Source organism: Malania oleifera, chromosome 9, assembly GCF_029873635.1.
Source record: "Malania oleifera isolate guangnan ecotype guangnan chromosome 9, ASM2987363v1, whole genome shotgun sequence".
Lineage (NCBI taxonomy): Eukaryota > Viridiplantae > Streptophyta > Magnoliopsida > Santalales > Ximeniaceae > Malania > Malania oleifera.
In genome coordinates, this window is record NC_080425.1 from 78,371,743 (window position 1) to 78,388,446 (window position 16,704).

Sequence of the window (16,704 nt, forward strand, 5' to 3'; positions counted from 1 at the left end):
TTTTATTAATTTTTCCTCTCCGAACAATAGGGTTAAAGTTCCCTTGTATAAGCGAGCAAACTACTAATAAAGGAGGGAACATCTTTGCTGACTCACCTTTTACAAAAAGACAAAACAAACGAAATCTTCTTTAGTAAAGTAAAAGTAAAGCTGATATGACCCTTCAAATCACCATTTTCGACTAAGCCCGAATATAACACAATTCTGGATGAGTGCCTGATATGACTGTACTAACTAGTCCTGTCAGTTTGGCTTGGGATATGATGAGTTTTCTAGACTAACATTTGACAAAATCTCATCATTCTTTAGAGATTTTTTAAGGCTTTGATGACTTTTTCATCTTTATCTTTTTTAGCAAGTTCTGTCAACACTAGTTGGAGATCATTTTTCATTACCTAAGTTGATGGGAGGTGGCATTCCCAATTTCTGATCTGACTTGCCACTTTCCTTGCTTGAATAGCATAATCAAATAAGTTCACTTCTTTAGAGTATTGAAGATATTTTTCCTCAATCGCAATTAAGGTTTCATAATCTGCAAAAAGCACGCAATCTAAAGCAAATCTTGCTCCAAGAAGATAGATTTCTCATAGATTTGAACTAACTCATAGAATTTTCTATGCTTCTTCGTTAAAATCAGAAACTGATCCGTCTTTCCAATCTTTTGGAAAAAGGTTCCAAGACAGTACTTTTCCTATCTTTAATTTGATTGGTTCAATGTATCATATGTCCACTATAGCCTTCCTGGGTTGGTAAAATTTAATACATGTTTTATCAATGCTGGTAGGAAATTAAAGACTTGTCCTATTTCTCTGAAATCAAAAAATTGGACATCTCCCATTCTGAGGGCTTTCTGAACTACTAATAAGTTCTTAGGGTTTATACTACTGGGAATGTATAATTTTGGAATACATAATCCCCTTCTCATCCAATATTGATTTAATTCCGAATACACTAGAATTCCAATTATCTAATGAACATATTCTTTTTGAGTTGGATGCTCATCTCTACCTTTAGGATAATCTGCTGGTGAATGAGAATTGTCATATTCTCCTTACTAATTTCTTTGTAATTTTCTGAAATATTTTCAAATTCTTCAAATATTTTAATTACCCTTGTAGATACTCCAAACCGTTCTAGGAAGACCCGGCATACTAAAAAGTTGACCTTATATTCCCGGAAATGGGAGGACCTAGTTGAATCCCGGTATATTTTAAAATGAGTTCTAATATTTTAAATTGAGTCCAAGTATTTTAAATTAAATTTCAGTATTTTTAAATTGAGTCTTGGTGTTTTAATTGAGTCCTCAGATGCACAAAAATGATTCAACTGTCATGAATTTAACCACACAAAAGAGAAAGGGAAAGTTGCAAAAGGTCATTATGATGCAATGGAAATAAACAACTCGGCATAATCTAATCAAACTAGTTTGCTCCCTCAGCCAAGAAGATACCCTAGAGCCAAATGGCAAAACGGGGAAAAAAATATAGCTTCTTATCTGGCGAGGCACAAGGAAGAAAAACTGCCTGCAGATGTAACATCCCCTGAAAAACCCCAACCCAACTCCCCAACTTTTCACTAGACCAAAGCCGAGTAGAATGTGGAAATTCCTCAGCCTCGCTGCTTGTTTTCTGGCCATTGATACGATTTGTATCGTAGATCCTTAGAAGCATTCATCTTGTTTTCTCGCCGTTGATACGGTTTGTATCGTAGATCCTTAGAAGCATTCTTTCTCCTCTTCTTTGCGATGAAGGATTCAACCTTGCCAGATGCCTGTTGAAACAATAGCTTAGTAGTTAGCCCAAGTCATACGCAACTGAAATAAAAGTTTCTTTTTTCTTTTTATTCAAATAAAGGAGTACTTTTTTTTTTCCATCCATAACAGAAGGTGAATATATACCTTAAGAAGGTCATACTGTTCAACAAGCTTTTGCTTTCGGATTTCAGCTGCAATAAGAACTCAAAATCAGTATTTGACCTAAATTGTAATTGTAGCAAACAAATTATCTTGCTTAGGCAATGTTGGCATAACATTGGAGTGCTGCCATTCACTTTTTGAAGCAAGTTTACCCTCCAATCCCCCTCCCTCCACCCTCTCTTCACCCCACCCCAACCATCAAAACGGAAAAAGGGGGAGGTGGGGGGGGTGGTGAGAGAGAGGTGGGTGGGGGAGGACCATCTTCTAACAACCAAAGAAGAAAAAGTTGCCTTTGGCAAATGCAAGAAGTTTTTCGCCCATACTACTATATCCACCATAAGCCCAAACAATTGCTAAATAGAGAAAAACCTCAACAACTACCACCATTGTCATCCCTAAATGCTGTGCTCCACACTACAATATCACCCAATCCAGCAACGCCCCCACCACTCCATTGTTAACGCCCTCACCAGTCAACAGACCCATCAGATTTTTCATTATTGCTTTCAAGAAAAATCTCCATTGCTATGTTCCTAGTTTGCTACATTTTTCAAGGGATAAAAAATTTATTGCTTTGAATTCAACATATCTATTCCGTAATGAGGAGCAATGCATCCTCCCCTACTTCAAAAGTAGTTAAAAGATCAACATTACACTCGGTGCATGCCAATTTTCTCTACATATGAGGGAACCAAGACAATTAGGTGATCAATAAAAAAAATGCAGGAGTAAGGGAGAAGAAAATGAAATAAAGCAAATAGATTACATTTCTTGAGATAAAATGGACGTTTTCCTCGCTTTGCTGCTTCTCTCTCTTTCTTCTTGTGCTCAGCTAGAATATCAGCATCAGTACGCTTTGCTGATGAAGATGTCACTAGTTTGTCCTGACAAAAAAGGTAGCACAAAAAGGAGCAAATGTCAACAGTACCAATTTTTCTAGAGTGATGGAAACCATCTTTGAATTCACATATAAAATGATCAGCTAATAGGCACATTTTGCTGTTGAATTTTCTTTTAGAGCATGCAACACTTACAATCCATGAAATGTTTTTTCTCAATTCCTCAATCATGGTTGGATCATTTGTTTTCTTTAACTTCTTTTGCAGTTCCTGTTAAAACCAAAAGTAACTCAAAAAATTAAAGGTATAAAACATACAAGTAGATGAAAGTAATCATAAAGCTCCACTATTTAAGAAAAATTACCTCCTTTTCACCAGGAAGTTCCTTTTCAAATAGAAAATCATATCGTTTCCTGAACCTACAAGATCGGCACATGCATTATACAGCTACAAAGCTCACAACAATGTTAAAGAATGACTAGGATAAAATGTACAACATGTGCTTGTCATCAAATAATTTCTGAGCCATCATAAATAGAACAGAATATCGAAGAGGTCCACAAAACACAATCAAAAGACAGTTAAACCCTCCAAAGCTGTCGAACAAAACTACAAAATTGACTCCCAAAAGACAACCAATTTCAAGATGCATAAATCAATTTCAACAAATAATGTTGCTATTATTAGCTGGTATCAAGTCTCCTAAACAGTGCACATATACACCACATGGCATCAAAAAGGCAGTGAAGATATCATTGGCAAAGCCAATTAAATGTGAAAAAATATTTATAGAGCAAGGGAATAACATGGGTGTATTACTGAATGACATTACCATACCATTCTGCCAAACGCCAATGATTGTTTCACATTCATTGTATGCCAGTGATTGCTTTCATACACTAACCAGAATTTTCTTGAGGACAGACAATACCTTGGAAGAGATTGTAACTGGCACAACTCATGGTGGATAGAATTTGAAAAAAGTACCCCATCCAAACACAATGAAATTGGGTCCACACCAATAAAAGCAATTTGGAGAAGATATCCTATTCAAGAGCCCTTACCTGCTCATGTAACTCATCAGACCAAAGCTGATATTAATCAGCTAGAAGGAATGAGTACTTCATATCATAGAATGTGGGGCAAGAATGTTTAATGAGGAGAAGAATTATGATATTTTTCTTATCACAGATGATGCTTTTCAAAAGTCTCATTTTTAGCTAGTGTCTACATGAAATAATATAGTACTTGGCTTGTTGGCTGACCATGATAGTTTTTTAACTTATGTTGCAGCTATGTCATTACACTTTGAAGTGCCCAAGGACAAATTGCAGGGGTAAATGTGATTCAACTTCCATTTTGTGAAAAACATTAACTACATGAAATTTTTTTGTAAGGCGCACAAAAAATTTAGAAGTTTGCATGGTAAGAGGTTCTCCAAAGAGTCATAATAACTCTTGAGGTCTCTAATTTCTCAAAGTATCTGATGATCTTGGCAATAAGCCTAACAATTAATGTATTCCTCGGTGCTGCACATGCAAAGGTTAATGGTTTCTAGAATTGGCTCAAATTTTATCCATTGCTCTTGGGATTTAAGTTCCTACTGTCGGTGTCTAGCCTAAGGATAAAAAATCTTTATTATTCTCGCATTTTCTAGTCAAGTTTTCGCTGCCTCCCTCATTTGGGTTTTTCTTATACTTGATTTCCAACTGGATGGCAATAATACCTTACCCACGAAAATGCTATATTATTATTACATAACAATAACGTAACTATTGGGGATGTGGCTCATATTTTAAGCGGAACGCATGCACTAAGGAAAGCATCGTGAAGCGAGGGAACAAGGAGAGAAGGTTGCGAGAGGCAAACCATCGACGGTTCCAGGATGCTCTGCAAGGGAATTGCTCTCGGATTAAAACCATCGATGGTTTGGCTGAAACCGTCGATGATTATGCTGGCACACGTCACGAAATTTCGAATCGGAGATCAATAGATTGAGAGTTTTTGGAGGATTTTCCTCTGAGGGATCACTACAGAAGTGTTTTAGATATAGTAGAAGTCTTTTGTATGCATAGGATTAGTATTTAATCATTATTATGTAACCCTGGTCTGATAAGATTGATGTAAGCTTCATTGTGATAGTGAAAAACAGCCCCTGCTCCCGTGGACGTAGGTAAATTACCGAACCACGTAAATTTTGTACCTTTGATTATTGCTTTCATTGATTCTCATTTCTGAGTGATTGCTTCTTTCGTATTGTTCATCATTGAGTAATTGCACTATTTGTTTGTTGATTGATTCGTGAGTTTGTGTGAGGCTTCCGCTGCGCATTCGCAAACAACAATTGGTATCAAAGCTATTGGTTCACAATAGTTGGGGTCTCTTCGATGAAGTTCAATGTTAATAAGTTCGATGGAACGGAGAATTTTGGACTTTGGCAGGGGAGGGTGAAGGACTTGCTAGTGCAGCAAGGTGTGGTGAAGGCTCTATACAGGAAGAAGCTGGAAAGTATGGACGACACGAGTTGGAAGGTGTTGGAAGCGAAAGTTGTGTCCACTATCAGGTTATGTCTGGCCGATGACGTGTTGTATCACGTCATGGATGAGGAATCACTGGGAGCGGTTTAGCTGAAACTGGAGCGCCGGTACATGTCCAAGTCATTGACGAACAAGTTGTATCTTAAGCAAAAATTATGTTGGCTTAAGATGGCAGAGAGTTCGGACTTGACTCAGTACATCAACACATCCAATCAGATAATTAGTGATCTGATGCAAGTTGATGTGAAGTACGAGGAATAAGACAAAGCGTTGATGCTGCTGAATTCCCTACCTACGTCGCCTATGTACGAGAATTTGGTTACGACTCTAACATAGGGGAAAGAAACCCTGTAGTTGGAGGATATCACAAGTGCATTGATGGGGTTCCATCAAAGGAAGAAGACCAGCGATGAGAGTTCACAAGGTGAAGCGCTCAGGGCGAAGGGTAATCAGGATCGTGGGAGAGGCAAGTCCTGGAGCGGATTGAGTGGCAATAAAACTCAGTCGCAGTCAAAGAGGAGGAAGGACGTTCTGTGGTTTAAGTGCGGGAAAATAGGGCACATAAAATGGAAGTGTCCGGAGTGGGAGAAGGGGAATGCAAAAACTCAAAAGGATTTGTCAAAATCTGCTAATGTAGTGGAATAAGGAGACTCAAGGAGCAATGATTGTGAGATGCTTTATGTTTCATCAGTTTCAGAACGCCTCACGGATTCTTGGATCCTAGATTCAGGATGTTCTTTTCACATGCCGGCCAACAAAGCCCGGTTCACCACTTATAGAATGTTGAGTTCTAGTTCCGTTCTGATAGGAAACGATGTTGTCTACAAAGTTTTTGGAATGAGGGATATCAGAATCAAGATGTATGATGATGCGGTAGGGATGTTATGTGATGTAAAGCATGTACCTGATCTACGGAAGAATGTGATATCATTGGGCACTTTGGATTGTAACGAGTATAGTTACAAGTCGGAAGGTGGGACAATGAAGATGTGTAAAGGCAACTTGATGGTGATGAAGGGACATAGGTTAGCAGGGAATCTCTATGCACTGCTAGGTAACACGGTTATAGGTGGAACTGCAACTGAAAGTTCTAAGTCAGATAATTTCGTTTTGTGTAAAACAACCACACACAAAACGGAGGGTATTCTTAACTACATTGTTTTGGATGTTTGGGAATCAGTGAGGGCAGCATCACGGGTTGGACATGGGTACTTCGTGAGTTTGTCACGAAAGGTCTGAGGGTACCTCATGCGGCACAAGTTGGAGATGTTTGCTTGGTTTAACTTATGGCTGAGGTGGAGTACCAGATCAGGAGAGAGCTCCTCAGGTCAGACATTGGAACTAAGTACACTGGCGTTTAAGGAGTTTTGTAAGCATGACATAGCGTACGCAAGGCTTGCAAGAAACTTCTTGGTAAAGTCGGCGAGTATGGCGGATTTCTCGATTAATCGATCGCCAAGGGTATCACTAAATGGAAGAGTTGCAGAAGAGGTTTTGACAGGTTATGGGATAGACTTCTCTAGTTTGAGAGAGTTTGGAGGTCCAGCCATGCACGTTTCTAGTGAGGTGAGATCTAAAAGCTTGGTGTAATGTCTAGAGGGTACATCTTTCTGGGGTATTAGAAAGATTGGCTCAAGCTAGGTGATCCAATAGCAAATAGGGTGGTGATCGGTGGAGACATGGTTTTAGGTGTTAAAGTCATGGTGCAGCGTACTCAGGTAGATGAAGAGGAACAAGTGCCAGAAAGCTACAGCAGCAACGATCATGTTGTGTAGGTGGAGTTGGAGACTCAGGGGAGAAGTGCAGGGAGTTCTAACTCAGGAGACCTACAGTATCACAGTATAAACTGGAGCAGAAAATAGATTGTGATGTAGGTGGAGTTACAAACTCAATGCAGAAATGACATTAGTCATAATGCAGGGAGTTCTAGCTCAGGAGACCGGTAGGATCACAATGGGCTCAAGTACACTATCAGTCTACCGTCCAAGTATAAATTTGATGATCTGATGCATATGCATTCATTACTATCAGGACGGATCCTACTACCTTTCAGGAGATAGTGCACGGCCAAGAGAATGGTAGGCGGATAAGCGTCATGGTGGAGGAGATGGAGTTACTGTATAAGAATCAGAGATGGAGGTTGGTGGAGCTCCCAGAAGGGGAGAGGAAGATAGGATGCAAGTGGGCAATTATTCTGTTGTTTTATGTGAATGGCATGCCAATTGCTGGGAATGTTTCGACTAAAGTAAATCAGTCAGAGACTATTGGGAAAGGAAGTTGAAATGAAGGTTTTGGGTGCTACCAAGAGGATTCTTGGGTTGGAGATTCGCAAGGATAAAGCTACAAGGAGATTAGGGTTATCTTAAGGTAGCTATGTAGACAAAACTACAGGGAGATTGTGGTTATCTCAGGGTGATTTTGTGTAGCAGGTGTTGGAGAGGTTTAGCATACTTAATGTTAAACCGGCCATCGGTACACCGTTGGTGAATCAAAGTAAACAGTCTACCGCTCAGTACTCAATGACGAGCGATGATGTTCGAGACATGTCAAAGGTATCCTACGCCAGTGCAGTGGAATACTTCAGCGAGCAACAAAATGATCTGTCGGTTGTGAGGTTCGCAGATGCAGACTACACAGGGGACTTGGATAACAAGAGACCTACAACGGGGTATGTTATGGAAAGGCCTAATTGTTGGAAGTCTAGGGTACAGTCTCAGGTTGTACTAATTACAACTAGATTGGAGTACTTGGCAATGGCTGAAGCTGCCAAGGTAGCTTTGTGGTTTAAAGAATCGTTCAAGGAGCTGGGTGTTTAGCTAGGTGTAATTCCTGTTACCACAGACAAGTTCAATCGTTGCTTGCACTTGGTTTACATCTCTAGGTGTTAGACGGGAGGCGGTCCCCATCTGCTGATCCGAGTGGAGCAACGGGGTTATACTTTCGAATTTCTCCTAGGTGGTGAATATTTGCCAAGGTGGAGATTGTTAGGGATGTGGCTCATATTTTAAGCAGAACGCATGCACCGGAGCAAGCATCGTAAAGCGAGGGAATAAGAAGAGAAGGTTGTAGGAGGCAAACCGTCAACAGTTACGCTGGCAGATGTCACGGAATTTCAAATCAGAGATCAGTAGATTGGGAGTTTTTGGAGGATTTTCCTCCGAGGGATTGCTACAGAAGTGTTTTAGATATTATAGAAGTCTTATGTACGCATAGGGTTATTATTTAATCATTATTATGTAACCCCAGTTTGATAAACTTGATGTAAGCTTCATTGTGATAGTGGAAAAACAGCCGCTACTCCTATGGACGTAGGCAAATTGCTGACCCACGTAAATCTTGTGTCTTTGATTATTGCTTTCATTGACTCTCATTGCTGAGTGATTGCTTTTTTTGTATTGTACATCATTGTGTGATTACATTGCTTGTTTGTTGATTGATTCATGAGTTTGTGTGAGGCTTCCGCTGCGCATTCGCGAACAACAATAACAGTATTAATTTCAATTTTATTATTTTCACTGTGACATGGCAACTTTTAGGCCCAATCTTGGGCTTACTGTTTGAGCTCAATTATTGGTGTCATGTGACCCACCACATATCAATTTGAAGCCTCACGAGCCTAGCATCTAAAAGTAGTAGCTTTGTCCCAATTGACCTTCTGTGGAGGAAGTTCTTATCTATTATGTACAAGTTGGTCCAAAATTGGATATTGTAAACACCATATGTTTTCCTCCATATGATATCTATCTAGTGTAATGCATGGAATATATGACAAAGGTGGAGTGCTAGAGTATTTCTATTGATCAATCATGTCATATAGGCCCAACTCAGACATCCAATTGCTTCGATTTGAATTATCCAGAGGATGCCTTATATACGTCAAAAAGATTGACAATCAAAGCTATTTCTTGATTCAATAGAAGCCCAAAGAGGTGAATAGGGTCCCAAATAACACTACACCTAAATTTTGATTTTGGTCTGGCTTTTCTCGAATCTTGGGGCATGAAACATCCTTTAAAGATCAGAAACCATAGTGGTAACAAAAGAGGGGGTTTCAGGAGACAAGACTTTTCCTATTGGATTAAAATAACTACAAATAAACCTTAATTTTAATTTACAATACTAACCTCATCTGTAGCATAAAACCTTTTACCTAAACCTCACTCTCTTTATTTTTCCCATTCTTCAAGGATGATCCAAGATGTAATAAAATCCAATTCTTTAACAAGGTTGAAACCTTAATCACTAAAAATCAAAAATCAAGCTAAGAGTGAACTTTTTCCATGTTCCAAACAAGTAGACGAATCCAACTGATTTTTGTTAAAACTTTTTTTGAAAGATTTACCAAGCACAAGAACTTCCAACTTGAGGTTTTGCTAAAAAAGTACGTTCAGGTTGATTTTATTTTGGCCAAAAATGACTTCTAAGTCCCTTATCCCTTACTATCTTAACCAGAAAGAAAAAAAAAAACAAAGAATATCATTTTTTCTAATTTAAAGCAATTACTTTTCCTAGTTTCATCTTTATAGACTTGTAGATTTGCTATGTCAATACATGGTTTTCATTTTCATAGGAAAACAATGGATTTGTCTTGTTTTCACCTCTAAAGAAAAGGTAAAAGTTTTTAAAATATGATTACCTTTACTTGCTAGGGATGTGATGGGGTACCTAACACTTCGGACCCATAAATGGACCTCCTTACCAAGTCCTCTAGTTAATAGACCTTTACCAGTCATTCATTGTTTACATTTGCATAAGTTAGTATCATAGTCCAATGACAACTTAGAAGTTGGTTGGTGGCAACTCCTTCAAACACTTCCTGCTCTTATTCTTCCTTCGTTTTTTTTTTTTTCTTTGGGTTATCAAGCTCAAATCACATAACCAAAAACCAGATGGAATAGGATGAAAGAGATTATGATCAAGAATTTGTCCCCTATCAACTATGATTCAGAAGTATATTCCAAGTTCTATTCTCTCATCGAGCATGGGAAAATGTACAGGATTGTAAGAAGAAAGTTTCATGAGCACGCTGCAAGGTGTTAACTTGAGAAAAATGTGTAACAAGAAATTACCCAATACATAAGTGGGCTACAATATCAGATTATAATTAAAATGCATAATTATCGTTTGAAGTCCATCGATCATGCTACATCCCATGCCAAGGTAATAGAAAAGGATATCACCTAAGTTAAGACGAGTTCAAACTAGGAGGCAGACCATCTTGAGCCTAAAATACCAGCCAAGATTGTTAAGATTGGGATCCAATATGGGATGAAGGGTAAGCATGAAATTATTTTAGTGAATTTTTAAGCCCCAATCTCACACTAAAAGAAGGAATTTTTTAGCATGAAGTGTTAGCATGAAAATTTATTTAGAAATGGTTTTGAGCCCCAACTCACGCTAAAAGAAGACATTTTTTTAGCCCTATACTCGGGCGACGAAGAATTTTGAACCTTGATTTCACCTTGCCCCCATAAGCCAATTTTTTATCTTGCATTGGTTGGTCAGGTTTGTCAAACCCAAGACAAATTCCGATTTGTCCCAATTCTCAGGCCACATTAATCTTATCCCAACCATTATCTTCTAATCTTATGCCAACTTTGACCTTGTCCTACCCATGAGGCCTCATTTACATTGTCCTAGTCTTATGTTCCACCAACCTTTGACCTTGCACTAGTGATAAGGCCCAAGTAACCTAGTCGTTATCTTCTAGCCTTGAGCTAACCTCTAGCCTTGTCAAGATCAAGAGGCCCCATCATTCTTGCCTTGGTCATATGTTCCACCAACCTCCTACCTCGTGTCAATGATAAGGTCCAATCCACCTCATCATGGACATTATCTTCTACTAACCTCCAACCTTGTCCTAATCACGGGGCCCCCATCAACTTTATTCTAAATGTTATCTTTTGATTTTGAGCCAATCTACAACCTTGTCTCAATCATGAGCTCATCAACCTTTTCCCCCATCACCGTTCTTTTAGCCCTGAGCCAAGCTCCCACATTTTCCCAGTGATGCCTTGGTTGTGAGGCACAAGGATCTAGTTTGGATCCTTATCTCCTAGCCTTGAGACAACCTTTAACCTTGTCCAAGTCATGAGGCATGTCAAACTTGTCCAAGTTGTTGCCTTATTGCCTTAACCCAAACTTTGTCCCAATCATGAGATGCCAATAAATCTTGACCTAGTCAATACATTTTTCACATAAGCCATTCCCTAGGTCTGATGTTAACTTGGACCTCTAGTTTGCTACTTCCCATGGGATATGTCACCAATTGCATTAAACACAATTATTGTTTGCATGCATGCATCAATTGGCAAATTTCAAATGCCTGAAACTTACTAGAGCTGCTTTAGGATGCCTTTCCAAGCCCAGAATCAAACTTATCTTTTTGGTTATTTTAAAAATAATATGGAAACTCCATGTAAATTGGATTTTTGCGACAGTGTCAACATAGGGTCATGGTCAAACGGTACATACACCGCATTGTTAACACCTAAGGGGCAATGGTTCATTAGGAATTCCTACCATTTGGAATTAGTGATGGTCCTTATGTGCTAAGTAGGTTATATGATTTCCTACCATTCAAATCAAATATGTTAAAGGTGGTGCCAAATTTTGGGTTCCCATATATTTAATTTGGGTATATTACCTAATTAGACTTCAAGAGCTTAGAAGAGAATCTGAGAATATTTTCATCCAAAATTCCATATTTTTTATCAATAAATCAAAAAGATCTTTCAAAACTAAACTAAAAAATTTTTATTCATTTTGGAGGGCTTGCGGGCAAAGCTCGCATACAAATAACAATAGCATTCTAGTTCTGGCTATGAATCTTATGATAGGATTGATGGGGCATCCGCTCCAGTTAACAAGGCTCCTACCAACTTTATATAGGTAAAAGGAAAATTCCAAACTCCAAAGTGCCACTTTAAACCAACTCGCCTCAAAAAAAGGGGGAAAAGAAGAGGAATCATATTCTAGAAGTGAGTATGTGAAATCATCGACAAATATCAGTGTCATTTAAGTAAAACAACGCAGAGAGTATTAAGCAAGAAGTGAGCCTTGAAGGTCCGTTTAGTCATAAAAAACAGTTTTCATTTTCCACTTATTTTTCCAAATAATTACAAAAAAGTAGGGGGCCCTTGGTATCATTGTCAAAAATTATGAAAACGAAAATCAAAAACAAAACAACCTGTTTGATTAGCATTTCTAAAACTAAAACAAACACTTGGTTAAACAAATGCTCATTTTAGTCCTTGAATATAATAACAGTTAGAAATATATAATTAAAATAATAAAATTACAAATAGTACATATCAAAAATATTATAATAAAATAAAAATTATTATAATTATTTAACTTAATTATTATATTTCAAAATTGACTATTCAAGATCAATATTATTGTACATGCCAACTGGAAAACAGTAAAAATGTTCTGCAAGTTGCCTTTATTATCATTTTTAAATTTTTTTGAAACTTTATTGACATTTTTATTTTAATTATATTTTAAATTCATATGACTATTTTATTTTTATTTTAATTAAAAAGTATGAAATGAATTAAATAATTCAAGAAAGTTAATTCTAGGTACAAAAATATTCTGGCAACAGTTACCAAAACAACTGAAATCAGAAAAATCTGGTTTTTAATTACTCACAAACATCTAAAAATTGATAATAGAATCAGAAAACTGACAAAGATACCAAAGGTGCTTTGATAATTTGTAACTTCACAGTACATAAAAAAAAAAAAACAAAACAAAACAAAAAACAGCAACAATACCAACAGGACCTTTAGCAAATTTTTCAAATTTACAATATTTGTATGCAAAAAGTAAAAAATAACAAAAAGTTTTGACACTAGGAGACTCTTGAGCTAGACCACATGAAAGAGCTGCAGATGAGGCGAAGGTCAAGAAGGACATAACCATTCATGGAACCACAACGTCATGAAACTCCTGCATGCTGGAAGCATTAGAGGATCTCCCACTCCTTTTGTGAGGATATGAGACCAGGTTAAAGTCTCCCCTGATAACCCAAGGGGCCTCCCATTAATGTATAATCTCCTAGAACTCATTCCATAAGAGATGCCTAGAAGAGCCTTCACCTGGACCATAAACCCTAGTGAAAATCCACGAAAAATTGTCATCCAAGTCTTGAACAAGCAAGACACCAAGAAGGTATTGATGGGATGATCCAACAATTGCACAAACAAATCACTTCATATGATGAGAATACCCCCTGCTGTGCCAGCGGCGTCTAATGCAATCCATTTCCAGCTTTTTCACCCCCATAAGCTATTCACCAACCAGCAGCTTAGAGACAACCTTGGCTTCCTGAAAACAGATAATATCCCCTTTCAAATCGTTGAGAAACAACCTTATAACGGCCATGTTGGTTTTATCATTTAGCCTCCTCACATCCAAGTGATTACTTTTCTCAACATAGGTTCGAAACAATCCTGCTGCTTCCAGCCACCCATTGCTGAAAATCTTTCCGACTTGTCATAGTTACAGAACATTCCAATCTCTTCAGTTCCCAGCTACCGCCTTTCTTACAGTTGCTGCCTCATTGCTTTTTCTCAAGAACTTTCCTTTCTTCTCTTTCTTTTTCTCAAATTTCTCCAGAAGACACAATGCTCTTTCTTCAAAGCCTTTCCTTACTTACCAGGTTCATTTTACTGAGTACCCAGTCCGAAACCTGCATCTTGAAGCTGGGGCTACTGAAATCCAACCTACTGAGATCGCTCAAGGATAGAGAGCAGCAGCACTGGATTCAAAGTTCCTGGGTCATCAACAGGGATAATCAGGCTACAAAGGCTCCTCCCTTGGGTGTTTGAAAGCCAAGGCAGACCATGCTGGCTGAGATTGAACTTGCTGAGGGCAGGGGCACCAACGTGAATCTGAAAGCCCACAGTACAGGTTGGGCCATCGCAAGAAGAGAAATGGGAGAAGGCTTTCGGCTTACCAGGAAGCTGAGGAGAGGAAGCCAAGGCAGTTAGAAGCCCAAAATTGAAGAAAAGTGGACCGGGAGTCAAAGGGCCACAAAGAGACGTGACCCTACGTCTCTGAAGCAAACAAACAAAATTCGCAGAGGAGGGTTAGGCCCAGGAAATTCAAAATAGGCTTTCCTTTGACTACATGTTGACCAAATCACCATCCCGAACAACACGCGTGAAGGAGCACATCTCCTCACTCGTCTCCATCGCCAGCAACTTCTTTATGAAGATACTAAGGCAACCACCTCAATGAGGACAGGTGCAATCTACCTCAAAAGAAGAAGCCCTCGGTGAAGGTGAAAAGGGGGATGACCTGGTTTTTGGATGGGGAGGTTGAAGAGGCTCGATCAAAGACTTCATCTTCTCTGGCTTGTCTTGGAGCAAGGAGGGGAGGCTGGGATAACTCTTCTACCCAGCTCCAAGGTGACGCTAATGATTTTGAACCACCCATTCGAGTAGAAACCTTTGGGAGGGCAACGACCCTCCACCCTCCAAACATTGGTCTCAGTTAGGGCAAGAAACTTACTTAACATATTCTCCCAAAGTTGGAGCAGAGGGTCTTCTCCTTTGATCTTGTACGACTATTCCAGAAGGAAGGAAGGCACCTCTCCTTGCAGCATCTCCAAAATCTTCCAACAACAAGAGGAGCAACTCGATTTCCCCCTTTTCTAAAAAGATGGAAATCCTTCTTCCCTACTAGTTCTCAACTATTCGGAGAAGATCAATGCTCACACCTTCAAGCACAAGGTTGAATGACTTTCACTCCATGAAGACAGAGGTTCTCCAATCTCCCTTAGCATGGCAAAGGGAGAGAAAATCTGAAAGTGTAACAAGTTGTCTTTTTGTAATTATTTTGAAATATAGAAATGATAATGAAAATTTGTTTTGCACAACTAAACAAACTCTTTATTTTCCATATTTTTAATACGAATATTGAAGTATTTTTTCTTTATATTTAAAAAAAAAGATATATTAAGAGAGAGAATATACAATCAGCACAAGGATACTAAATCCTCAAAAGCAACGGGGGGGGGGAAGAAAAAAGAAACAAAAAGACAAAAATTATAAAATAAAAAAAATACAACAAAAAAACAAAAACAAAATTCAGCCAAGAAATCACTCAGCTTATCCCCAACAATCAAACTATCCTTGTTTCAGAGAGTCATATCTTTTCCTATCGCATACCTCTGTTATAGTACTTTTTGGATTCATGCCAAATCTACAGTACAGCAAGTACAGGTATACTTTTAACTGACTCAACACCCTAAGAAACCAAACGAAGGCTTATGACACTTCAACTGAGGCATGGAAGAAAGGAATCTTAAACACTCGTTCCTATAACTCGATAGTTAACCTTCATGAACCTAAGCAGAAAATTTAAGCTACTTTTCTTCAAGCCAAGGAGAGGATTTAGAGGGAGGAAAGCACCTTTCTATCCCTCATATGTCCTGAACCCTACACCTTTATGGGACTTCGCAAACGGGGCTATGAGGATAGAAAGGCACTTCCCTCCTGAAGAGAGAACTAGCGCCCAGAGACCTGCTAAGTGACAATGAACATCCCCAAGCAAATCTTTTAGATGGGGGAAGATGTATTTCTCTAAATAGGGATCAAGATGTAGGTGTACTATGACATGATGGAAAGACAGCATTTTCTAAAGTTATTACTTGAACACATTTTGACTTTTTACGAATTGTGCTACTACTACCACTCGAACTTTTACTCTCTTCAAATTCTACTTTTTACTCTAAAGAAGGATCAAGGTTCCAAGCCGAACAACGAGAGGGGAACGACATATTACTCTAAAGAGAGACTTTAATGTAGGTGTACTTTTATCCTTCCATCATAGTTCACCGAACACTTCAAATCTGCTGATTCCCTCTAACCCTTCTTCACATTAGATTCACCACCATCAAGCCTAAGTTCATTCCCTCCATGATCAAACAAATTGAGGCCCAAGTTATCCAACAAACTCTAAATTTGAAGATCCTTTCCAGAAATTTCTTGAGCCGGTGTAGGCAGAATTCCATCTTTTTCCTTTAGCTCTTCATTCAATGTCATCCTCAAAAATATTAATATCTAACCCTTCTAGAGAAGGCAGCACATAAGATAAATTCCTGATACAATTAGAAGAAGAGTCAGAAGAATTACCATGCTCAACCCAAAAGTAATCCCCTATCACAATCAAAATCACTACTATCTTAACCATGCTCGACCCAAAAGTAAGCCCCTATCACAATCAAAATCGCTACTACTATCATCATCCGAAACATCGCCCATATCTTACTATCCTAGCCCTCTCACCAATTGGTCCCTCCACTATACTTAACCCACCTTTTGAATCTCTCTTAAGAATTTTTTTGTTATTTACTAGATGAATCTTGAATTTCTTCAAGGTGTTCCCTCATTTAAAAACC

At 38.5% G+C, this 16,704-nt stretch overlaps 1 protein-coding gene across 3 annotated transcripts in view; it reads right to left on the reverse strand.

Moving 5' to 3' along the window:
* Positions 1 to 1,308: 1,308 nt before the first annotated feature.
* LOC131164360 (uncharacterized) overlaps positions 1,309 to 16,704 on the reverse strand; it is a 28,530-nt gene continuing 13,134 nt past the window's right edge. For all 3 annotated transcript variants that reach the window (XM_058121491.1, XM_058121492.1, XM_058121490.1), the window contains exons 6-10: positions 3,119 to 3,173; positions 2,950 to 3,024; positions 2,682 to 2,799; positions 1,898 to 1,944; positions 1,309 to 1,770 (exon numbers count right to left, since the gene is read on the reverse strand). In XM_058121491.1, the coding sequence (XP_057977474.1) occupies positions 1,609 to 1,770; positions 1,898 to 1,944; positions 2,682 to 2,799; positions 2,950 to 3,024; positions 3,119 to 3,173 (457 nt within the window). In that variant the 3' untranslated portion in view covers positions 1,309 to 1,608. The remainder of the gene's footprint in view (positions 1,771 to 1,897; positions 1,945 to 2,681; positions 2,800 to 2,949; positions 3,025 to 3,118; positions 3,174 to 16,704) is intronic.